Source organism: Saccoglossus kowalevskii, chromosome 3 (genome assembly GCF_978046115.1).
Source record: "Saccoglossus kowalevskii chromosome 3, keSacKowa6.1, whole genome shotgun sequence".
Lineage (NCBI taxonomy): Eukaryota > Metazoa > Hemichordata > Enteropneusta > Harrimaniidae > Saccoglossus > Saccoglossus kowalevskii.
Window position 1 is genome coordinate 32,623,304 of NC_140643.1, and position 26,933 is coordinate 32,650,236.

Below are 26,933 nucleotides of genomic sequence, written 5' to 3' on the forward strand. Positions count from 1 at the left end.
TGAGTGTCAAATGTAACAATCATTTAATAGTAATCTGTTTTTCAAGGTTAAAAGTGTCGTCCTACACATGTGTAGTGAACAGATCAATTGAGTTACGTAACAGCTTCTTAAAGATTTTTTGGAGCTCGAGATAGTCACTGACTGCTGATAATTCTTAGATAGATGTGATCAAATAAAAGTAGATGATTATGAATCATGTATTATTAGGTTAGTCTGGTGTCGCCGACATGGATCCCATGTACTTTTATACTGGCTAGCCAATTTTGGTGACACTGACATGGATCCCATGTACATTTGTACTGGCTAGCCCATTTTGGTGACACTGACATTGGATCCCATGTACATTTGTACTGGCTAGGCCATTTTGGTGACACTGACATGGATCCCATGTACATTTGTACTGGCTAGCCCATTTTGGCGACACTGACATGGACCCCATGTACATTTGTACTGGCTAGCCCATTTTGGTGACACTGACATGGATCCCATGTACATTTGTACTGGCTAGCCCATTTTGGTGACACTGACATGGATCACATGTACATTTGTACTGGCTAGCTCATTTTTGTGACACTGACATTGGATCCCATGTACATTTGTACTGGCTAGCCCATTTTGGTGTGTTGTTCAATCTTGTGCAATCGTTCTCATTGTTGTGAAAATAAAAAAAGTTTAAAAATTAATTATTTATATTTATAGTTATTTCATTTTCAAATGTTTTTACTAAACATTAATAAACTATTAAGTTGAAATTGAAAGATTTTCGCCAACATGTGAACATGAAGACAATTTTAAACAAATTTGCAAATATAGCAAACCCTTCGAATTTCTTCTTATTTTGTTCGCTCGCACATTACAGAAATTCGTGTTTACTTAATTGCATTTCACTGAATCATTTTCATAATATACCTACGCAGTCTCAAAATAATTTGGCAAACTTACAACTTTCGATACAGGCGATAACCGGGATTTCCCTAATTAAAATGTAAAATTGTCAATGTATGGGATTTTAGTTGGTTAGAATGTATCACGTGGTACACCAATGACGTAATGTCTGATTCCATGGGTATTACGATCTGGTCACTGTTTCTAGGAATTAATACTCAAATTCACTACAAAAACGCTAGTTTTCAATTTGGATATTCAGACAAGATCAAACCTTGCTTCAATCATGGCAGACGACAGAACCACGGTTTGTAATTTTGTTATTTTATTTTGTTCAGTTTAGGTTTTTACAATTCGTAAACATTTCAAATTCATTTTCAAAAATCAATTAGAGAATAGTTTCCGCATCTATTTCATTAGTATTTCAAACTATTAGTTTTGAGTTGTAACTGGACCAACTAGATGTCAGAACTGTGTGGCCGTCTTCCTATCATACTGTCGCAAAGGCAATTTCGTGAGTTAGCCTGACTTCAACAAAGCCCATTCCAGCGATTACTGGCACCTGCGGACCTTACATCGTACAATATCTCCCGAAGTCGCATATCACAGTGATTTAATTTCAGCCAATGCGTTTACATGCCCAGTGATTGGGGAGGGTGCTGCGAAGGGTCGACCCATTTTTTGTGTTTACACCCCAGTTATGAATTGTTATCAGTTAGATTCACACGTGACGATCGGTTTCATCAAGTTCTAATTCCAACTAGACATCATTTTATCCTTTCGCGCGTTGTGTCCCGTATCTCGAACATGCTTTGCCAAAAAGGCGACACAAGATAATTATTGATTATTTGATCAATGCTGGTCCAGATATCCCAGTGATTTTCATGGTTTTGTTGTACCTGGACGGTTAGACAAGGAGCCGTGCACATAACACGTGCGCCATTTCACTACAGTAACATTACCCTGCAAAACATAGTTTTTACTGTGTCGCATGCGACTTGTTTACCACTTCCGTGTCACTGAGAATGTTCTAGAAACGTACTGTGTCGGTGTAGAATATTTTAGATTTTTAGGAACTGGTTGAATAGGTAATAGAACACTGTAGAAGGCAATAGAAGGTAATGGAACATTCTAGACATTTGTTGTAAGTGTCAGACTCATTATGTATGCTAATGTACTGGTCTATTTATAGACAGTGTGGGTATATATAGGGGAGTTGTTCAGCACTGAGTTCAGATCGGAGATCTCGTTGAATTGTATTGGAGTTTAAGTATCTAGTTATTGGAGTAGTGGAGTTTTACCGCGTTATTGTACTTGATGTTTGCAGAGTATAATAATACCAGTACCAGTTGAACCCTCATCTGTTGGCTCCGTGTTCGTGTTTTATCATCGCCGCCAGGGAAATCTTTCTGCTACTGTTGCCATTTTGGTATTTGAACCATCACACCTGTACTATACCAATTACGGTAATATTACGTTGCGTGTGACATACTGAAGTCTGACATTAATAAATAGTTCGGATGTCAGATACGTTTTTTTCCACTTTTTGTAGTTCGGTTTCAAATGAAACAACCGCGGAAAGATGGCCGTGCGTCGTGAGGTGATTGACCACAAAATTGAAGGCTGCCTGTGGCAGAGACACTATTGTGTAAAACGCAAAGGCCTCTGAGAAGGAGATTGGACACAATGGTGTCATTGTTTACAAACAAGCAGTGCTTTCACTTTCGGTTAACTAATGAGGAGAATGAACTCTTATTGGGGGGCGGCTAAGAATTGAAAATAATATATAAATATTTGAAAATAAATATAACATACATGTACTTACATTATTATTACGTCATTGCCAGCTCTACTGAAAGGCAATATTGTCGAGAGCAGCAAGCACACCGAGTCAGAAAAATATATGTACATAAAACAGTCGGATACAGAATAGTCAATAATAAATTAGTAAAAGGATTTGACTGAAGTCGGTTTGTTGTGAAGTAGACATGAATTCAATACTTGTTAAAGAATGCTTTTAGGGTATGGAGGTTTGTGGCTTGGTGTTGAGAAAGGAGACACGCGGTAGTAATCACGTAAAATTTATGTTTAATATGTAAAGCTGTCAGTGAGATAAAGCAATGGGTAAAAATAATGAAAGTCAAACTCAAAAATCAATATATTTTTTGATAGCAAGAACTACAACGTCTTATTAAATTTTGAAATTATATCACTATTAGGTGGTATTATGATCATTTGCATTTCGGTGAGTTTTCAAAACCGACATTTACCATTAACATTTTTTTAATTTAAAGAAAGATAAACATTAAGCTATGCACTACTCTACAGTTTCAAAAATACCACATTTCATAAAATAATTACCGGTAAACAACATTCCAAAGCACACAACAGTTGATTTCGGTGGGCACCGATGTCAGCCGTCTGGGTTGTTCTGTGTACATCAGCCAGCCATTTGTCAAAGGCATTGGGACTGAATCGATGCGTCTTTCATGAAGCTCAAAAAACGACCTTTTCTTGTCGACTTGGTAGCTATTTTGGTGCGTCTGACAATGGCGCAAATATTTAGCATAGCGTTTACTTCAACATACATGAACACATAAGTTCGCCACCGCAGATTTACCTCTAAAATATGAATACGTATCAGAGTTTTCGCTGCAGCTTAGTAAACAAGTGCACAGATGTGTCACTGACCTCATGACGTTGGCAGGGACGCATGCGTGGTGCAATACTAGACAACGAGGCCGAGCATGCGCAGTACGTACAAACGTTAAAAACGTTACTACGTAATGATGACTCATCTCACGAATTATTTAATAGAAAGCTTTGATCATGAAACATTGCAACCACATATTCTCGGTTTCCGTATGCAGCTTGTCTATTGTGGTAATCAGAAGAATGCATACGCTCCCTATGATACTGAATTGGTAACACGTGTTGATCTGTGTGAGGAGAAAAAGACTTCGATATTTTATAGCGCCGCCAGCGGAGACTTTCCCGGCTCTATTCGTTCAGTCTTGAGTGGCTGCATTTACTTTTTAGCTGGAGCGGAGCTGGGCTATTCATATTACTGATTATCCGTCATCCGATGGGCTTCCAAATGAGTTTTTTAAATTTTCGGCCCCAATTATTCTTCCTGTTCTAACCCTTCTGTTCAACTTTATTTACAATTCAGGTGACTTTCCGAAAGAGTGGGCATCGGGTGTTGTTATTCCCATATTGAAGCACGGGGGGAAAAATGATGTAAACAACTACCGAGGGATATCATTATTAAATGTTTTAGGAAAGATTTTTACAGCAATCTTAAATGAAAGGCTAAGTTTATGGGCAGAACATAATGGCGTGTTATCCGATTGTCAGTCGGGTTTTCGAAAAAATCACAGTACTATAGATAATATTGTTGTTTTGTATGCTATTGTGCAGAAGTATTTGGCTAAAAGGGGTGGTAAATTTTATTGTCTCTTCGTGGATTTTTCTAAAGCATTCGACAGGATAAATCATTCACTATTATTATATAAATTATTAACAATCGGTATCCATGGTAACATGTTTTGTATCTTGCGTTCTATGTATAGTAATGTTAAGTCTTGTGTCAAATCTGAATCGAGTCTTTCAAGTTCCTTTGAATGCCCGATAGGGGTCAGACAAGGATGTATGTTGAGCCCTATTTTATTTAGTTTCTTTATTGAAGAATTAAATTTGATGTTGGTTAACTCGGGAAATTTGGGGATTCAACTAACACAGGACATTTATAATCTGTTCGTTTTACTTTATGCAGATGATGTAGCCATTTTTAGTGACTCAATTCCAAACCTGCAGAATTTGATTAATATTTTATCGCAATTTTGTAGTAAGTGGTGTATGAAAGTTAATTTACAAAAAACAAAAGTTATGGTTTTCCGCAAAGGCGGTCACGCTTCACGAAACGAGAAGTGGTACCTTGAGGGAGGCGAGTTAGAAGTTGTCTCCTATTATAAGTATTTAGGTCTCGTGCTTTCTTCCAGGAATATTTGGTCTAAAGCAGTTTCTACTTTAGCGGACCAGGCTGGGAAAACGCTTAGGATTCTTTCATCGGTATCTGTTAAACTTAATGGGGTTCATTTTGACACTCATTTCAAATTAATTGATTCAATTATATCTCCTATTCTGTGTTACGGATCTGAAATATGGGGATTTCAATACTACGACCAAATTGAAAAAGTACATAGGACATGGTGCAGGAGGCTTCTTGGGCTCCCCCAAGGTACTGCCAAAGAAGCTATAGTTGGAGAGTGTGGGCGACTTCCAATCTTCGTTTCCACACTTAAACGTTGTATTAAGTATTGGCTTAGACTCTTAGAACTCCCCCCGACGAGAATTCCCAGGCATGCCTATTCAATGTTGCGTAATCTCAATGACCTAGGTAGAAATAACTGGGTGACGGCAATTAAACACATTTTGTATTCATATGGCTTTGGGTATGTCTGGCTAGCTCAAGAAGTAGGTAGCAAGGACGTTTTTCTTTCTGAATTTGTACTACGAGTCTCCGACACACAGAGACAGCTTTGGAAAGCAAATGCGTCCTTGAAACCTAAATTACGTAATTACATTGAGTTCAAGAGTACCTTACAACCGGAGAAATATTTATCTTTAAATTGCAATCTGAAACTCGTCCGCATTTTTGCCTGTTTTCGTTGTGGGGTTTTACCACTTAAAATTGAAGAAGGTAGGCGCGAAGGTTTGCCTTCAACGGAAAGATTCTGTAAAGTATGTCGTGCTAATTTTGTTGAGGATGAATATCATTTTCTGTTGATTTGCCCAGCCTATAACACATTAAGACGAGAGTTAATCCCCCAACATTTTTCGTTCCAACCAAGCATGGATAAATTTCAAAGGCTTGTTCAAGCAACAAATGGTGTTATTCTACGAAATATTTGTGTGTTTGTGCACAGAGCATTTGAAGTTAGGAAACAATTGTTAACAAATTAATTATTATTTAATTCCATGTGATCATTAACCGAGAATATTATCATATTCTTCTTGTACCCGTTACATTTTAAGCATTGGTTTGATATGTTTGTATATGGGCCGGTGGCCTAGGAAAGCAATAAATACTTATTATTATATATTATCCGTCATCCGTTTTTGTGGCGGTTCTAACTATAACATATGCGAATGAGTCGATTTCGTACCCGTCTTAGCTATTCACATTGACCATTGTTGTCCGTCAATCTTTTAATTTTCAACGCCTCAACCATCAGCCAGATTATTTGGCACACACACAAAGAGGCATATTTTATGTGTACTTTGGATGGTTTTCACGGATTTGTCCATTTCATGACAAAATACATAGTTGACTCCCGTATGCGAAGTACACAATGGGAGTCTTTGGAGTTAGTGCGTCTGTATGTATGTGTGGGGGTGTATGTGTCTAGATCCGTCCCACTGAACCATATATATGTTGTTGTTGTTTTTTATAAAACTTGATATTTAGATGCTCTGGGCTGCTGTGCAGATTTGATTAGGTTTTGGTAAAAAATTATGCATACTAATAATTAGGTAATTTTTAGCTTTTCCATTTTTTCACTGATATCTAAGGAACCACTAATTGGATGTTGATACAAATTGGTACATAGATTATGTGGACTAATGCACAGATTTAATTGTTTTAGGTAAAAATGTAAGCATACAAAGTACCTAATTAGCATAATTAATCAATTTTCAGCTTTTTCATGAACATTTCAAGTACTTATCATCTTATTTCAATGAATCTTGTTATATGTATACTCTAAGACAATGCGATGATTTAATTAGGTTTGAGTATATATGCATTCATAAGAATTGTCCATGAATGGATAGTAATTGATTAATAAGTTCATTAGGGTAATCCACAAACATGTTTAACTTTATGTTGAAAAACATACATATTGATTATCTAAAAAAACAGATTTAAATTGAGGTGCTCTGGAATTAGTGTCATAAATTAGTTTTCGCGTATCTGTTGACCGACTTATTTAGCTGGTTATACAAGTGAATAGCTGTGTTATATCTATCATCATTTAGGCTCATGCGAGGTCCTGGACGGAACTTGACTCAGTGATTTGGAACTAATTACGATACGCCATCCGGACCGCTATTTCTGACAGTTGGGTATTCGCAGTTATTAATATAGTAAACGATTAATCAAAAGATATGACGTGTCCAGTACTTTGTGTGATTGGCTATGTGCATGAATGTGTGAAGGCCACGCCTTAGAGTCCCTAAACTTCTTTGTAATTGGTTAAGTTTTGATACGTAATAAACGGTCTAAGTCCTTGGTCCCAGAAAGAGCTCCACGAGGCGAGATAGTCTTGGTCAGTCCGGGGCAGAGTCTCCGATGAGACAGTTGCCTTGAGGCGTTCTCGATGTGGCTAAAGAGGCTAGCTATTGAAACGTATTTCGTTGTGTGCGTCTGTTTGACTGTAAAGCTTAAGTGACCTTCCCGGTTCGGTACCTCAAGAAGACGTGTATAGAGGCAGACGAGGATTTTCCCCCTGATATTAGACTGAAAACCACAGTTGTAAAATAAAATGTATTTTCTGTAATATTATAAATGTTGCTAATAAGGTTCAAATATTTTTCATGTTGTGCATCTCAAATAGCAGACAAATATTAGTTGCCAAGCTTCTTGTTTGAAAGGCTAATCTTAAATTTTGCAGGTTCGTGGGCACTAGAAATGAATTTTGTTTTTGCTCATTCTTACCCAGACAGTCATGGCTAGATAGAGTTATTGTCAATGTTGGAACATACTCAAAAATCGATTTTAAAATATAGAGAACCGAGGCACGCGTATGTGATTAAAAGTTCCGAAATGAGTTGCTAGCCTCAGTTACGATGCGGCGATGTGTTACGACCCTGTTTAACTTACCTCAAGTCTTGCAAACTACAAAAAAACAGACAAGACGTAGACGTTTCCAGCATGCAAGTGGAATACAAAAAACATACAGTTGTAAATGATAAGTAAACTTGTTCACGCTCATCTCGCAACATGTTGACAACTTCTAGCCTGGCATCTTCCAGTGGTGTACTGTTAACTATTTTTTTTTCTCCGAAGTCATAAAACTGACTAATTATACATGTTTCGTTTTGCCGAACAATCACCGTGCTGATAGCATTGCGATGCAATGGATAAACACCATTGCTGTGCTGTCATCGATAACTAACTTTTCAGTGGCAAAATACACAAACGTAAAATGCTCGGTTTATTAAAAATAAAAAGTACCCCGGAAATTACAGAAACATAGGCAACGAGATGCTGTTTTTAAACACCACGGAAAAATCATGCCCTCTGCGATGCCATCTTGGTTACTTTAATCGGTAACCCTGTTGCCAGCTAGCATGTATCTGTAGCGGTGTCGCAAAGTACGTTGTACGGCCGTGCTAGGCAACCTCTGGTATAAGGCACTCTATATGAATGAGGTATTTCCAGAGGTCAGGGTTCGTTTTAATTTGTATCGACCGTTCCGTCTCAACCCAGCCAATGACGATCGCTATGTTTATATAACTGTATGAATATCTCATCGGCTTTACGTAATCCATTGTGTCCCTCCCTAAGTGGAAATGATAACACGGCGCCATGACAGTTTTCACGCAAGGTTTTGACACCGCGGACGATTTTACGTCCGTTTCCCTGGTATTGTAAATATTTTTATTTTATATTTTTATCTGACGATTGAACATCAGCAAGCGTCGGTGTGTGATGGATTTTGACATGTCGTCGTGATGCAATAGCCATTTTTTGTGGACGATTAACGTCACTTTCATAAAACAGGCATTATCTCCGTTCCCGTTTTCTGGTTGGTCAGAGAGATCTTTCGCACTCGGGAGTTCTTTCTAAGCTTTCTTTTGTAACGAATATGTTTGTGAATGGATCGCCAGCCACATTGCGTTGACATTTCTCATGTTTGTGTATCAGATGCAACTCAATTAGATCATGTGTATCTGGAATAATCCAGAGATCTGATTAATGTTTGTTAAATATATAATTTGTATAATTAGCAATTGTTGATTGTCCACGTTTATATCTAGAATCGCTCTTTGATTGAACTCATTGCCGCACAAACTTAGATTCCTTGCAGTATTGTATATCATCTGTAATACAGACGACGATTAACAAGATATATGCAGCAATATTACATTGCTCAAATTATAAATAAATAATTTGTATATTTTAGATTTTCATCACTGGAAAGAACCTGACACCGGAACAATTAATGGTCCTTGGAAAGGGTGGTGCAATTATTAAGGTGGGTACCATAGACTACTATACCAACTTTAATATATGAGCAAAGGAACGAAATGTTTCGTTTTTATCTTCTACACCGAGTAGAACCTGACATATATCTTAGTTTTTTTACTCACTGGTTTGAAACTTTTATTATTCCCAGCTGTCAGGTGATGCATTGTCAAGTGTCAAACGATCGAAGAAGGTCATAGACGATATATTGGAAGACGTCAACAAAGGTACAACTTGCTTGTATTTTGTAATTATGAGATTTTGTTAAATTTATATTATATAATATTATATTATATTATATTATATTATATTATATTATATTATATTATATTATATTATATTATATTATATTATATTATATTATATTATATTATATTATATTATATTTTATTTTATTTTATTTTATTTTCAAGTAATATATGGCGTAAACACTGGATTTGGAGAGCTGAAATCAGAAGTAATCCCAAGAGACAAACTTTGGTAAGAAAATGATTGATGGAAAGCATACAGATACATATAAATACCTAACATCATTATAAGTCTGCGAGGGAACTTTATTGACACAATGAAATCATTGTGTCATTCAATTCATCTTAATACTTAATGCTAAGTTCACGTTACGACCCCCACCCTTGTCTTTTAAATATATCAGAAATGTCTGCTCTACGTTGCAGTGAGCTACAAGAAAACCTTATCCGATCACATGCATCTGGAGTAGGAGAGCCGCTGAGTCCTCAAAAGACACGTATGTTGATGGCGATTCGAATCAATGTACTGGCCAGAGGAAACAGCGGAATATCTGTTGAAACATTGGAACGTTTCATAGACGCTTTCAATGGTGAGTTCCAAACTTTTTAAAAACTGACAATTTTAAAATTAAATATAAATTGTTACTATGACTTTAACATGTTTGTGTTTCGTTGTATTTTAAGCATCATGTTTATCGTACGTACCTGAAAAGGGCACAGTTGGTGCTTGTGGTGACCTGGCACCGTTGGCACATCTGTCTCTAGGAATGATGGGAGAAGGAGACATGTGGAACCCAGATACACAACAGTTTGGTGAAGCAAAGGAGGTATGAAGTTTTTTATATTGAACTGACCCAATTATTGTATTATGGATAATAATTACAGAAACTTTGCCTTTATAACTACAAATGTCTTAACCACAATAGCAATCTACAAGAGTCCAGGTTAACCGTGATAGCCATCTGTAAAGGTCCAGGTTAACCATGATAGCCATATGTAAAGGTCCTGGTTAACCAATGATAACTATCTTTAAAGGTCCAGGTTAACCATGACAACCATCTAAAAAGGTCCAGGTTAGAAATGATAAACATTTTTAAAGGTCTTGGTCAATCGTGATAACCATCTGTAAAGGTCTGGCTAACAATGATAACCATGACATCCGTCTGTAAAGATCCAGGTTAACCTCAATAACCTTTTCACAAAATTATCTATAATAATCATTTCCATTAAGGGTTTTCATCAAAGTAGTTGCACAATTGATTACATTTACTATTTGTTCTGATAGGTACTGGAATCGCATGGACTGAAGGCGATAGAACTTGGCCCCAAAGAGGTAAAACATTTCTTGCCATGCTGTTTGTATGTTCATTTTGTTCTCATAAACAGCACGTTATTAGATTCAAATTACAAGTCTACGTATACGTAACACCTAATGTTCACGCCAGGAGTTTTATATTTCTTCACAGGGTTTAAGTCTCATCAATGGTGCCCAGTTGATAACAGCCATTGGAACATTAGGTTCGTTACTCATAATGTATTAATACATACGATTGCATATCCAGTGTCTTTCATAAATCGGTGTCGTTAAAGAGTGTTCTATCTCATACTGAACTATGTCGATCTTCAGTATGTGTGTTATTGTTTTCAGCTTTAGAAAAAGCGAAAGCTATTTCCAGACAAGCCGATGTAGTTGCAGCCATAACTTTGGATGTGTTCCAAGGAACCGACGCTGCTTTTGACGCCGGTAAGTGGAATCACGATTAACACTTTATGTGTAATTTTACACGGCCTGGAATGGTTTCTTCAATCAGACAATGTGACGATTGTTGTGTAATAGTATGTATGTGAATGTAAAAATTTAAAGAAAACACACTACTCAAAAAGCAGTCTCCGTGACACCAATTAGATTGTGCATGCTAATCTATGATCCAAGTGAAACATTACTGGTGAATTTATTTGTTTGGACTGGTTCACATGAATATTTCTGTAAAAGAAAAAAAAAATTTTGAGGTTTTTATGTCATATTTTAAAGAATCTTTGCGTGTGAAAATTACATTGTAATAGAAGGTACGACATCTTAGGAAGCGCGGCCCCAGACTGCTATATCTGAGATAATTTTATTGTAAGACAACTATACAGATGTAATTTCGAGTAGAAAGCACCCAATTACAAGTTTTTTAAAAACGAATAGTAGATAGCAGAGAGTACATATACAATTTTTGAGTGAATTTTGTTTTTGTGTTTTGTGCATTATTAAATATTGTCTTTCAAATTTGAAATTAAAAAGCCATTAACAGGAAGCAATAGTTAAACAAATAGTTCGCCAATAAACATTTTCAGTCAATATATTTAAGACTGGAAAACCTTTAAACTAAATGAAATCTGACCAATAAATGAATGCACACAACCCAAAATATATACACTGTTAATTAGAAATGCCTGCAAATTTCAGTGTCGCGTTTCTAGCTGATGATGAACTTCATTTAACTATACGTTGTATATACAGATATCCATGCAGCAAGACCACATGCTGGTCAAGTGAAAGTAGCACGCAGATTTAGATCGCTCATCAATTCCGAGGTGTTCCCTTCCGAGATATTTGAGCATTATGAGTCACACAAGAAGGTTCAGGACAACTATTCGCTCAGATGTATCCCACAGGTATATTTGACCGCATGTTTGCGCTACTCACAAAAGTCTGTGAGAACAATTTATGGGAAATAGTATCTATTGCTCTTCAGAGGACTATCTAACACTGAAATCACAAGCACTGCAAGTCTTCAATTGATTTTTTAGCGCTGCTAGTGTCCACACGTCCATATTCTTTAACATTTATATCAGTTCGTAAGATTGTAGCAATATTATAGCTCAATTATTGTGGAATGAAATGAGAACTGATACTCATGGTTACAATTGCACTGAATTAACTACAATACAATATATCTGTTCTCCAGGTCCATGGTATTGCGAATGACACAATTGACTTTGTTGCCGGAATTCTGACTACCGAAATGAATTCTTCAACCGACAACCCTGTATCCTTGATGTTGATCACATTGCATGCATATTTCATTGTTTAATGACTATTTTAATGACAATCATTCAAACACACCTATAGTTCTCGACTATGAACCCCACCATCCAAGACTGTTATCACGATATTCGATTTGATGGGAGCTTTATTGATAGTTGTTGTTTCTTAATCAGTGTGGTAGTTGGTATTCCCTGAGAGGCATGAAATCTTATCAGGAGGCAATTTCCACGGAGAGTATCCGGCAAAGGTATGATTCATCCTGTCTCACCTGAGACGAGATTTCACGACGGAAAAGTTAATTATTTATCAGTGTCAGTATCATTAATTTATAATATCCTTTTATGTAGAGGGTATACATTGTAAACATGACTGTACCGCTATGTAATATCGTATTTTTCTATTTATTTAATTTCAATTCACAGGCACTGGACTACTTGGCAATTGGTATTCATGAAATTGCCAATATGAGCGAACGTAGAATAAATAGAATGTGTAACCGAAGTAAGTATATAATCTTGTATAGCACGCCATTGTGTTTGCTGAATGGATTACAACGTATTAAACCCAAATCAATTTCTATATTATTTTACAGACTACACGCCAGACGAGATTCCCGCATTTCTGGTCAAAGATAGTGGTCTGAATTCGGGTTTTATGATCGCTCATTGCACAGCTGCGGCTTTAGGTAGGTTGTAGGATAAAAACACCGAAGAAGATAATCCCAACATTATAGTTGAATTGATGATCAAAATGTGCAATATCATTATTTGACACGTGTTAAAAGCAGTCATGAGATTGAACAAAAAACAATCAAATCAATTATGGTTTTGATTTCATTTAGTGTCTGAAAATAAAGTTTTGACGCATCCATCGTCCGTGGATTCCATCTCAACCAGTGCTGGGTCCGAAGACCACGTATCAATGGGTGGATTCTCTGCAAGAAAGGCGCTGACCGTGGTAGAACACGTGGAACAAGGTATGTATATGTTTACTTTAATTTGACATTTACCATGCCGTTTATTCAGTGATGTTTACATATTATATTTTTGCTCCGCTCAAAGGGTTTGAATAGCTCGTCACTTCACGTCGTATTCAATATAGGTCTGATACGTTGTACGCAGCAGGTAAAAAATGTATTTGCACGAAGTGTAGACCATTTTGAAGCTTACATTTAAAATATATTACTTTTAACAGTTATTGCCATTGAACTACTAGCTGCTTGCCAGGGACTTGAATTCTTGAAGCCTTATAAGACTACTAAACCATTACAGACTGTTTATGACTTGGTGCGTACAGTGGCTAAGTAAGTATTGCGTTCATTATTATGTTTTGCTCCGATGATTTATTTGAGCGGTGTGGTCATATTGGATCATTGAAAATACTAATAATCGATAACAGCATAAGTAAGAACAATATAGCACTGGTACAAAGCAAGAGAAAGTGTGCCAGCTTAATACAACGTCGAGATATAAAGCGGGAGCGACAAACACACGGAGGTCATTCTGCCGTTATAACTATACATGGAAAACGCTGGACTCTCGGTTGGCTGCTCATGTGATAATTAGATTTAATATTCAAGAAATTTGCCTTGCATATATCCTGACTTCATCAATTGTCATTAATAAGTATTAGTAATAATGAGTTTCCATGTTTGTCACCAGACCTTGGGATAAAGATCGTTTCATGGCTCCTGACATTAATGCTGTCACAAAACTTCTGCAAGAAGAAAAGGTAATGTATTATCACTGACAATGAATTACTCATACATACACACAATGTAAATTTATTTACGTAATTATTTATAGTCAATTCATAAATAGGTTCACGCACGAAATTTACAACATTAAATGTAGTATTTTGGAGTATGTTTTTGGTGTTACGACCGTGCATGACAAAGTTATCGTGTATTTTCAATTCACTATTAATTCTAGATAGTGTAATGTTGCAACGTTGGTAACGGTGGTAACCATGAGAACAGACAGTAGATGGAATGACTTGTTTACGTAGTTTCTCGAGAATATAGCACCTGACTTTTAGTTGGACAGGTTACACCGCGACATGAGCCACATGTCCTTTGAAGATAACAAACAAATATTATTTGCATTTTGTGTAAAAAATCACATTAAGTAAACCATATATGTAGTAAAATGTCGAATGTGATTTTTTTTAGGTATGGGCGTGTGTGGAGCCATATATCCAACATTACAATAAAACTATGGGTTGAACTGGCGCCATCAACAGCGAATATTGTGAATGATGTCACAAAGCGAAGAAGTTGTCGTATTATTTAGTGCTATATAAACAAAGTGCTATTATTAAACTCTTTGATTAATACATTCTGTAATATATATATATATGGATAATGAGATTTTAAATGGACAGAAATATGTTAATTACTTTGATCAGATGTGAAACCGTGTGATATTTCAACATTATTATAAACATTATCAATATAAAATTATGTAATACCAAGATGGCTAATGCATTTGTTTAACATAAATGGCTAACATTTAACGTGCTGATCTGATGCCAAATGTGTTGGTGGCGTATATTAAGCTTGTTGTTGATATTAAATATATGAAATGGCATTTCCTTCGTTTTTGAGAGGAGTTCAAAGGAAAAACCAGAAACTTTAGCATAACTGCTTCAGAAAATACTTTATTGGATGAAAACGAAAGGTTGAGTAAATTCGTAATGAAATGGCCTTCAGATTTTAATTAGTCTTTGATGAATGTTGGAAATATATATGAAAAGGTTTATTGTTTATTATTATTACTGATATTGTATCGTTTTATTATACTGCTATATATATCGTTTATACCGCCTGGGCTTGAATGTGACAAAACCGGATAAGATCTTGAACACCGTGTTATGTGCGAACGTGTTGTATATTTGTATCAAAGTTTCCCGCTTCATAATCTCTAGGAGGGTGTATAAGCACTCGATGTACTTGATTCATGGCTCTTCTATGATATGTTCACGTAGTTCAAATAAACAACTACTTATACGCTAATAAGTGCGTGTCGTGTCTGACTGCTGGACATCTGGTTATATAAGGAATATTATAAATAAATAAATATAAAGCATATATAATCATGTTCTAACCCTATAGCCTTGTGAGTCTTAATTCTTAACTTAATACCTAATATGGTCTTAATATTCTTAACCAATGATCTAACAGCCATAGCAGTTTGAATTCTTACCTTACATCTAACTGCCTTACCAGTCCTAACTTATTATATTATCAATACATAATAGAGGGCCTTATTCGTGCACGGGCTGACTTAAGTTTAACTATAGGTTGGTCACAGATGAAAGAGGAGGGTTTGCATACAGATCTGGTTCATGCCTTGTCAATTAGGATTCTGTACATAGAGACATTACAATATCTAGCGAGGAAGGCAGGTTGTCAGACGGTTAGGTCTAATTTTTCAAGACCCCTGGGCGTCCCTCTTTAGCCGAAGACAATTCAACGGGTTCAGATTGTCAACAAGTTAAATGGAATGGTAGACGTTTCATCGTGCACAAAAACGTAGAACAGTTATTTTAGGAGTATCAGTTTCAAGGGATTTGCAATAATTACAAATTTGAAGGGGTTGCTTGTGTTCTCAGTGCCCTCTTTTGCATGTTTATTGCAGAAAAAAACACTTGATAGGCTGTATGACGCTCTACCGTTTCCTGTCTATAGAGTTAGTTCATTGGGAATAGCAGAAAGTCTTTTTTTATAAAGTGCTCGCCAATTGTGGATCTATCAGCCCCACATGATCTGCCTGGTGTTAGGCTTGTGTTTGGCAGCAGATCAAGTCATCAAGATTTTTGACCAGATTTTGAAGACAATCTGCTGGATTGTTAAAGGTAAGTATATCATGAATTTTATTATCCACTTGCTTGATGATTTTATTGATAATTGATGCATTTGAGGAGGATGGCATTCGTACTATTGCTATGATAGCCATGTTTTCATCTTTGAACATTCTATTGGCCGCTCACAAAACAGTCTGTCCTTCATTTGACCTAGAGTACCTATGTATATGTAGAGTCTGTTTGCAGAACTGGAATGGAATGTACTTGTTTCTCAATGTTGATGCATCTGATTTCAATTTCAAATTTATTCAGATGCTTCATCCACAGTGAATTTGGTTTGTATAGGTTTCTTCTAGATATGGCTCAGCGAGTTGTGGCCAGTGAAAATGAAATGATACATTTTCCTTGGCATTTTTAGAGTTGTACCCTATCGTCATTGCTGCCTAGTTGTAGGATAGCTATTGGTCATAGAGGCGTATTGCAAATTATTAAGTTTTGAAGGGTTTATGAGCCGCCTGACAGTGCATTTGTAATTGCAAAATCCTACAAACTTGGGTTGTTTTTGCTATACGACGCCACATAATCGGATTCTATGTAGTGTCTAGGTAATAAGCTGAATTCGATCTAGGCACAACACTGCCCTGTTTGATAGTTTGAAGAACAAACAGGTTACATCTTGTGCGATGATTTTCTTTCTGAAGCCATTTTGTTTTGCAGAGTATATTAGTATAAGTGTTAACCTGGTATTTAAAATGCTTGTAAATGGTTTTCCGAAACAACTTTTCCGAAACAAATAGATATTACTCTGTAATTCGATGAATTGAATTTAGATCCTCGCCTATGAATTAAGACTATAATGCTAGAACTCCATGATTTGCGAGATGTACTAGTCCATGCTTCAATATTTCATTGCAAATTTTATCTTCCTGCTGATGCCTTATTATTCTTCAAAGCATTAAAGGGAAAGGCAAAGTAGATATCATAATGCTCCCAGATGAAAGAGCTCCAAATCTTGGATTGTGCAAAGAATTGTGGGCCAAGTGTCCATATTAACTATATTAAAAGTTAATTCAATATAGCAAGTTAATTCAATGTTTGTCGTTACCACGACGGCAAGACGTGCAGGTTAGTTCATGTATATAGCAAATCTCATGCCACAAATATCATAGAACGACTGGGTTCATTATCATGATACAATTTAGTACACAGATACATTGTGATAAACTCCATACCTGGTCAAATGTTGGCGCAAACCACGAATATGTTAATTAAGAATCAAAGAATATTGAATTCACTTCACACTGGAACACTTTTTAGCATCTCCATTTGACATAGTCAGCTTTCGTGTATTATATACTTCACCAGGAATAGTTTTGTAAGCGGATATCTTCTAACTGCTAAGAAAATCACAGAACTCGTAGCTCAGTAGCTCGTTTTTTTTCCAGTCACATCTCGTACTTTATGGCAAATACGTGTTGAACACTTGATGTCGTTACTCTTTACTACCTTCTTTAAAAAAAATACGTGATCTTGATTGATCCAATTGTAATTGGTCAAAAAGTTCCACGGATTTCCAGCATCAGAAAATATGCGCAGAATTCTGTTAGTAAATCACACTGTGTAGAAAGACATTTCGCCAGACGTGTACCAGCAGAAAATAAACTATGACTCATCATCACGATAGATTGAGTTACAGCTCAATGTTGTGCGTGTAAATTACAAAAACCGATTTGCTGCAAAATTGTTTGTCTTCACATTTAGTCCCACACCCTTCCCTGTCGACTTACATTTAGTGCCACACCCTTCCCCGTTGACTTACATTTAGTGCCACACCTTTCCCTGTCGTCCTACTGTTATATATTCAGCTTGGCAAAAGTGGAATTTCCTTAATCATGGCAGACGACAAAACCACGGTTTGTAATTTTGTTATTTTATTTTGTTCAGTTTAGGTTTTTACAATTCGTAAACATTTCAAATTCATATTCAAAAATCAATTAGAGAATAGTTTCCGCATCTATTTCATTAGTATTTCACACTATTAGTTTTGAGTTGTAACTGGACCAACTAGATGTCAGAACTGTGTGGCCGTCTTCCTATCATACTGTCGCAAAGGCACTGCAAAAACAATTTCATGAGTTAGCCTGACTTCAACAAAGCCCATTCCAGCGATTACTGGCACCTGCGGACCTTACATCGTACAATATCTCCCGAAGTCGCATATCACAGTGATTTAATTTCAGCCAATGCGTTTACATGCCCAGTGATTGGGGAGGGTGCTGCGAAGGGTCGACCCATTTATTGTGTTTACACCCCAGTTATGAATTGTTATCAGTCTGATTCAACACGTGACGATCGGTTTCATCAAGTTCTAATTCCAACTAGACATCATTTTATCCTTTCGCGCGTTGTGTCCCGTAACTCGAACATGCTTTGCCAAAAAGACGACACAAGATAATTATTGACTATTTAATCAATGCTGGTCCAGATATCCCAGTGATTTTCATGGTTTTGTTGTACCTGGACGGTTAGACAAGGAGCCATGCACATAACACGTACGCCATTTCACTACAGTAACATTACCCTGCACAACATAGTTTTCACTGAAGTCTGACATTAATAATTAGTTCGGATGTCACATACATTTTTTTCCACTTTTTGTAGTTCGGTTTCAAATGAAACAACCGCGGAAAAATGGCCGTGCGTAGTGAGGTGATTGACCACAAAATTGAAGGCTGCCTGTGGCAAAGGCGTAAAGCGTAAAGCGCAAAGGCCTCTGGGAAGGAGATTGGACACAACGGTGTCATTGTTTACAAACAAGCGTCTACCCATGAGCCTCTTCATTTTTAGCGTGTGTTGATATCGTCGCTTGCTCATCAATTCCCGCGCGTGCGAAGGTGACGACCCTCCCGCTTTAATCGTGGCTATGACACACTGTAATTATGTGGAAATAGTGTACAAGCCTTTTCACTTTCGGTTAACTAATGAGGAGAATGAACTCTTATTGGGGTCGGCTACCTATCCAGTATTTTAAACAGTCTGTCTAATATCTCAGACATACGATCTATCTGGATGGACATTAACACACAGACAGAGGGACGTGATTTGTACTGTATTTGATCCAAGTTCTCGGTGATTATCGCCTAGTGACTGCAGAATATTGCTCACGGTCTTCTGTGAAATCATTCCGAGTTTTGAAAATAATATATAAATATTTGAAAATAAATGTAACATACATGTACTTACATTATTATTACGTCATTGTCAGCTCTACTGAAAGGCAATATTTTCGAGAGTAGCAAGCACACCGAGTCAGAAAAACGCAATATATGTACATACAACAGTCGGGTACAGAATATACAACTATAAATTAGTTATTAGGATCTGACTGAAGTCGATTTGTTGTGAAGTAGACATGGATTCAATACTTGTTGAAGAATGCTTTTAGGGAATGGAGGTTTGTGGCTTGGTGTTGAGAAAGGAGGCAAGCGGTAGTAATCATGAACATTCTGTGGTTAATATGTAAAGCTGTGCACATAAAACAGTCGGGTACAGAATATTCAATTATAAATTAGTAAACGGATTTGTCTGGAGTCGGTTTGTTGTGAAGTAGATCCCATGGACATTTGTACTGACTAGCCCATTTTGGTGACACTGACATGGATCCCATGTACATCTGTGCTGGCTAACCCATTTTGGTGACACTGACATGGATCCCATGTACATTTGTACAGGCTAGCCCATTTTGGTGACTCTTACATGGATCCCATGTAAATTTGTACTTGCTAACCCATTTTGGTGACACTGACATGGATCCCATGTACATTTGTGCTGGCTAGCTCATTTTGGTGACACTGACAGTGGATCCCATGCACATTTGTTCTGACTAGCTCATTTTGGTGACACTGACATTGGATCCCATGTACATTCGTACTGGCTAGCCCATTTTGGGGGCACTTACATGGATCCCATGTACACTTGTACTGGCTAGCCCATTTTGGTGACACTGACATGGATCCCATGTACATTTTTACTGGAGAGCCCATTTTGGTGACACTGACATGGATCCCATGTACATTTGTACTGGCTAGCCCATTTTGGTGACACTAACATGAATCCTATGAACATTTGTATTGGTTAGCCCATTTTGGTGACACTGACATGGATCACATGTACATTTGTATTGGCTAGCCCATTTTGGTGACACTGACATGGATCCCATGTACATTTGTACTGGCTAGGCCATTTTGATGACACTGATATGGATCCCATGTACACTTGTACTGGCTAGCCCATTTTGGTGACACTGACATGGATCCCATATACATTTGTACTGGCCAGTCTATTTTGGTGACACTGGCATGGATCCCATGTACATTTGTACTGGCGAGCCCATTCTGGTGACACTGACATGGATCCCATGTACATTTGTACAGGCTAGCCCATTTTGATGACACTGACATGGATCCCATGTACATTTGTACTGGCTAGCCCATTCTTGTGACACTGACATGGATCCCATGTATATTTGTACTGGCTAGCCCATTTTGGTGACACTTACATGGATCCCATGTAAATTAGTACTTGCTAACCCATTTTGGTGACACTGACATGGATCCCATGTACATTTGTACAGGCTAGCCCATTTTGGTGACTCTTACATGGATCCCATGTAAATTTGTACTTGCTAACCCATTTTGGTGACAGTGACATGGATCCCATGTACATTTGTACTGGCTAGCCCATTTTGGTGACACTGACATGGATCCCATGTACATTTGTACTGGCTAGCCCATTTTGGTGACAGTGACATGGATCCCATGTACATTTGTACTGGCTAGCCCATTTTGGTGACACTGACATGGATCCCATGTACATTTTTACTGGCTAGCCCATTTTGGTGACACTGACATGGATCCCATGTACATTTGTACTGGCTAGCCCATTTTGATGACACTGACATCGATCCCATGTACATTTGTACGGGCTAGCCCATTTTGGTGACACTGACATGGATCCCATGTACATTTGTACTGGCTAGCTCATTTTGGTGACACTGACATGGATCCTATGTACAGTTGTACTGGCTAGCCCATTTTGGTGACACTGACATGGATCCCATATACATTTGTACTGGCCAGTCTATTTTGGTGACACTGGCATGGATCCCATGTACATTTGTACTGGCGAGCCCATTCTGGTGACACTGACATGGATCCCATGTACATTTGTACAGGCTAGCCCATTTTGATGACACTGACATGGATCCCATGTACATTTGTACTGGCTAGCCCATTCTTGTGACACTGACATGGATCCCATGTATATTTGTACTGGCTAGCCCATTTTGGTGACACTTACATGGATCCCATGTAAATTAGTACTTGCTAACCCATTTTGGTGACAGTGACATGGATCCCATGTACATTTGTACTGGCTAGCCCATTTTGGTGACACTGACATGGATCCCATGTACATTTGTACTGGCTAGCCCATTTTGGTGACAGTGACATGGATCCCATGTACATTTGTACTGGCTAGCCCATTTTGGTGACACTGACATGGATCCCATGTACATTTTTACTGGCTAGCCCATTTTGGTGACACTGACATGGATCCCATGTACATTTGTACTGGCTAGCCCATTTTGGTGACACTAACATGAATCCTATGTACATTTGTATTGGTTTGCCCATTTTGGTGACACTGTCATGGATCACATGTACATTTGTATTGGCTAGCCCATTTTGGTGACACTGACATGGATCCCATGTACATTTGTACTGGCTAGCCCATTTTGATGACACTTACATGGATCCCATGTACATTTGTACTGGCCAGTCTATTTTGGTGACACTGGCATGGATCCCATGTACATTTGTACTGGCGAGCCCATTCTGGTGACACTGACATGGATCCCATGTACATTTGTACAGGCTAGCCCATTTTGATGACACTGACATGGATCCCATGTACATTTGTACTGGCTAGCCCATTCTTGTGACACTGACATGGATCCCATGTATATTTGTACTGGCTAGCCCATTTTGGTGACACTTACATGGATCCCATGTAAATTAGTACTTGCTAACCCATTTTGGTGACACTGACATGGATCCCATGTACATTTGTACAGGCTAGCCCATTTTGGTGACTCTTACATGGATCCCATGTAAATTTGTACTTGCTAACCCATTTTGGTGACAGTGACATGGATCCCATGTACATTTGTACTGGCTAGCCCATTTTGGTGACACTGACATGGATCCCATGTACATTTGTACTGGCTAGCCCATTTTGGTGACAGTGACATGGATCCCATGTACATTTGTACTGGCTAGCCCATTTTGGTGACACTGACATGGATCCCATGTACATTTTTACTGGCTAGCCCATTTTGGTGACACTGACATGGATCCCATGTACATTTGTACTGGCTAGCCCATTTTGGTGACACTAACATGAATCCTATGTATATTTGTATTGGTTTGCCCTATTTGGTGACACTGTCATGGATCACATGTACATTTGTATTGGCTAGCCCATTTTGGTGACACTGACATGGATCCCATGTACATTTGTACTGGCTAGCCCATTTTGATGACACTTACATGGATCCCATGTACATTTGTACTGGCTAGCCCATTTTGGTGACACTAACATGAATCCTATGTACATTTGTACTGGCTAGCCCATTCAGGTGACACTGACATGGATCCCATGTACATTTGTACTGGCTAGGCCATTTTGATGACACTGACATGGATCCCATGTACATTTGTACTGGCTAGCCCATTCTTGTGACACTGACATGGATCCCATGTATATTTGTACTGGCTAGCCCATTTTGGTGACACTTACATGGATCCCATGTAAATTAGTACTTGCTAACCCATTTTGGTGACACTGACATGGATCCCATGTACATTTGTACAGGCTAGCCCATTTTGGTGACTCTTACATGGATCCCATGTAAATTTGTACTTGCTAACCCATTTTGGTGACAGTGACATGGATCCCATGTACATTTGTACTGGCTAGCCCATTTTGGTGACACTGACATGGATCCCATGTACATTTGTACTGGCTAGCCCATTTTGGTGACAGTGACATGGATCCCATGTACATTTGTACTGGCTAGCCCATTTTGGTGACACTGACATGGATCCCATGTACATTTTTACTGGCTAGCCCATTTTGGTGACACTGACATGGATCCCATGTACATTTGTACTGGCTAGCCCATTTTGGTGACACTAACATGAATCCTATGTATATTTGTATTGGTTTGCCCTATTTGGTGACACTGTCATGGATCACATGTACATTTGTATTGGCTAGCCCATTTTGGTGACACTGACATGGATCCCATGTACATTTGTACTGGCTAGCCCATTTTGATGACACTTACATGGATCCCATGTACATTTGTACTGGCTAGCCCATTTTGGTGACACTAACATGAATCCTATGTACATTTGTACTGGCTAGCCCATTCAGGTGACACTGACATGGATCCCATGTACATTTGTACTGGCTAGGCCATTTTGATGACACTGACATGGATCCCATGTACATTTGTACTGGCTAGCCCATTCTTGTGACACTGACATGGATCCCATGTATATTTGTACTGGCTAGCCCATTTTGGTGACACTTACATGGATCCCATGTAAATTAGTACTTGCTAACCCATTTTGGTGACACTGACATGGATCCCATGTACATTTGTACAGGCTAGCCCATTTTGGTGACTCTTACATGGATCCCATGTAAATTTGTACTTGCTAACCCATTTTGGTGACAGTGACATGGATCCCATGTACATTTGTACTGGCTAGCCCATTTTGGTGACACTGACATGGATCCCATGTACATTTGTACTGGCTAGCCCATTTTGGTGACAGTGACATGGATCCCATGTACATTTGTACTGGCTAGCCCATTTTGGTGACACTGACATGGATCCCATGTACATTTTTACTGGGTAGCCCATTTTGGTGACACTGACATGGATCCCATGTACATTTGTACTGGCTAGCCCATTTTGGTGACACTAACATGAATCCTATGTACATTTGTATTGGTTTGCCCATTTTGGTGACACTGACATGGATCACATGTACATTTGTATTGGCTAGCCCATTTTGGTGACACTGACATGGATCCCATGTACATTTGTACTGGCTAGCCCATTTTGATGACACTTACATGGATCCCATGTACATTTGTACTGGCTAGCCCATTTTGGTGACACTAACATGAATCCTATGTACATTTGTACTGGCTAGCCCATTCAGGTGACACTGACATGGATCCCATGTACATTTGTACTGGCTAGGCCATTTTGATGACACTGACATGGATCCCATGTACATTTGTACTGGCTAGCTCATTTTGTTGTGTTGTTCAATCTTGTGCAATCGTTTTCATTGTTGTGAAAATAAAAAAGTTTAAAAATTATTTTTTGAAATATAGTTATTTAAATTATATAGTTTGATTTCATTTTAAAATGCTTTTACTAAACATTAATAAACTATTAAGTTGAAATTGAAAGACTTCCGCCAAAATGTGAACATGAAGACAATTTTAAACAAATTTGCAAAAATAGCAAATCCTTCGAATTTCTTCTTATTTTGTTCGCTCATACATTACAGAAATTTGTGTTTACTGAATTGCATTGCACTGACTCATTTTCATAATATACCTACGCAGTCTCAAAATAATTTGGCAGACTTACAACTTTCGATATAGGCGATGTGACGCCATAACCGGGATTTCCCTAATTAAAATGTAAAATTGTCAATGTATGGGATTTTAGTTGGTTAAAATGTATCACGTGGTACATCAATGACGTAATGTCTGATTCCATGGGTATTACGATGTTGTCACTGTTTCTTCGAATTATTACTCACATTCACTATAAAAACGCTAGTTTTCAATTTGGAAATGTAGACAAGATCAAACCTTGCTTCAATCATGGCAGACGACAGAACCACGGTTTGTAATTTTTTATTTATTTTGTTCAGTTTAGGATTTTACAATTCGTAAACATTTATAATTCATATTCAAAAATCAAATAGAGAATAGTTTCAGCATCTATTTCATTAGTTTTTCAAACTATTCGTTTTGAGTTACAGCTCAATGTTGTGCGTGTAAATTGCAAAAACCGATTTGCTGCACAAATGTTTGTCTTCACATTTAGTGCCACACCCTTCCCTGTTGACTTACATTTAGTGCCACACCCTTCCCTGTCCTCCTACTGTTATATATTCAGTTTGGCAAAAATTTGAAATATTTTTGCGCAAAGTGGAATTTCCTTAATTATCGTGGATATGATGCTTGAATTACATAGAAATAATGTGTCAAGCTATTCTTCAAATTAATATTCACCATGCGATGCTTTCACTTTCGTTTCAGTCGTCAGGGGAACGGATCTGTCCATTATCTCAGGGGTAACTCGCTATCCAGTATTCACACGGTCTGCCTCGCATTTCGGGCATGCAAGCGATATGATTGCGAATTTGGCACACAGATCGGAAGACACGATTTGTTCATATATTTGACACCCACCCTCTATCATTTTCAGGGGAGACTGGAATTATGCATACCAAACTTGCATGACGACCAATCACTGACAAATAATAATCAAACTGTCCTGTTTAGACCCACAGTCTCCACTTACAAACAGATTGGCGCTTATCTGTCTGGCTTGGCAATGTTTATGCATGTTTTATATCTATATTTTATATACTAATAGTTTATGCTTATTAGTCCCCGTTCAGACGCAGTCCAAACACGGGGACTTATGTTTTGACCTCCGTGTGTCCGTGCGTGCGTCTGTGCGTGCGTCCGAACCTGTATCTTAAAAATGCCTGTACCAATCACAATCAAACTTCACACATACATCATATGATATTATACATATGCACATCAATTTGTTTCACGATCTGATTCAAGATGGCCGAATGGCGGCCATTTTTGTACTAAAAATCATCAAAATCAAGCATTTCTCGGCTGTTTACAAATTAATTTTGTTCAAATTTGGTATATACATTAGACGTTAAGGGACCTTGATGTAAATAATTTTGTTTTTCAGATAAGATTAAAAATGGCCGACTGGTGGCCATTTTGTTTTAATGAATGTGGCTCTCGAGCCATATCTCTGACTTGCTTTTACTGATTATATTCAAATTTCAAATATTCATTATACATGATGTCATAGATAGAAGGATATATTGGTTTGACGATCCTTTTCAAAATGGCCAAATGGTGGCCATTTTTGTGCTAAAAAATCATTAAATATCAAGCATTTCTGGCATTTATGGATAGATTTCGTTCAAACTTGGTACATATATTAGACATTAAAGGTCCCTGATGCACATCATTTATTTTTCAGATCGGATTCAAAATGGCTGTCTGAATCCAATGTACATTTGTATTGGTTAGCCCATTTTGGTGACACTGGCATGGATCACATGTACATTTGTATTGGCTAGCCGATTTTGGTGGCACTGACATGGATCCCATGTACATTTGTACTGGCTAGCCCATTTTGATGACACTTACATGGATCCCATGTACATTTGTACTGGCTAGCCCATTTTGGTGACACTAACATGAATCCTATGTACATTTGTACTGGCTAGCCCATTCAGGTGACACTGACATGGATCCCATGTACATTTGTACTGGCTAGGCCATTTTGATGACA

The 26,933-nt window shown here is 37.8% G+C and overlaps 1 protein-coding gene across 2 annotated transcripts; it reads left to right on the forward strand.

Annotated features, from left to right (window-relative positions):
- Window positions 1-1,063: 1,063 nt before the first annotated feature.
- On the forward strand, window positions 1,064-15,527 carry LOC102803445 (histidine ammonia-lyase-like). Of its 2 annotated transcripts, none has more exons than XM_085497064.1 (18): window positions 1,064-1,192; window positions 9,075-9,146; window positions 9,288-9,363; window positions 9,550-9,616; window positions 9,811-9,974; window positions 10,069-10,211; window positions 10,670-10,717; window positions 10,851-10,902; window positions 11,012-11,128; window positions 11,891-12,045; window positions 12,339-12,419; window positions 12,600-12,665; window positions 12,841-12,919; window positions 13,011-13,103; window positions 13,260-13,394; window positions 13,613-13,721; window positions 14,080-14,149; window positions 14,589-15,527. In XM_085497064.1, the coding sequence occupies exons 1-18, from the start codon at window positions 1,172-1,174 to the stop codon at window positions 14,640-14,642; spliced, it is 1,602 nt and encodes a 533-aa protein (XP_085353190.1). In that variant the 5' UTR covers window positions 1,064-1,171; the 3' UTR covers window positions 14,643-15,527. The 2 variants fall into 2 exon arrangements, with proteins under 2 accessions (XP_085353190.1, XP_085353192.1); XM_085497066.1 differs by having other exon boundaries at window positions 11,033-11,128.
- Window positions 15,528-26,933: the final 11,406 nt, after the last annotated feature.

Coding starts and splice junctions, on each gene's coding strand:
- LOC102803445 (XM_085497064.1), top strand. CDS start 1,172: ATGGCAGACGACAGAACCACG. Junction 12,420..12,599: donor ATTCTTCAACCGACAACCCT/GTATCCTTGATG, acceptor TCAGTGTGGTAG/TTGGTATTCCCTGAGAGGCA. Junction 13,722..14,079: donor TTGGTGCGTACAGTGGCTAA/GTAAGTATTGCG, acceptor GTTTGTCACCAG/ACCTTGGGATAAAGATCGTT.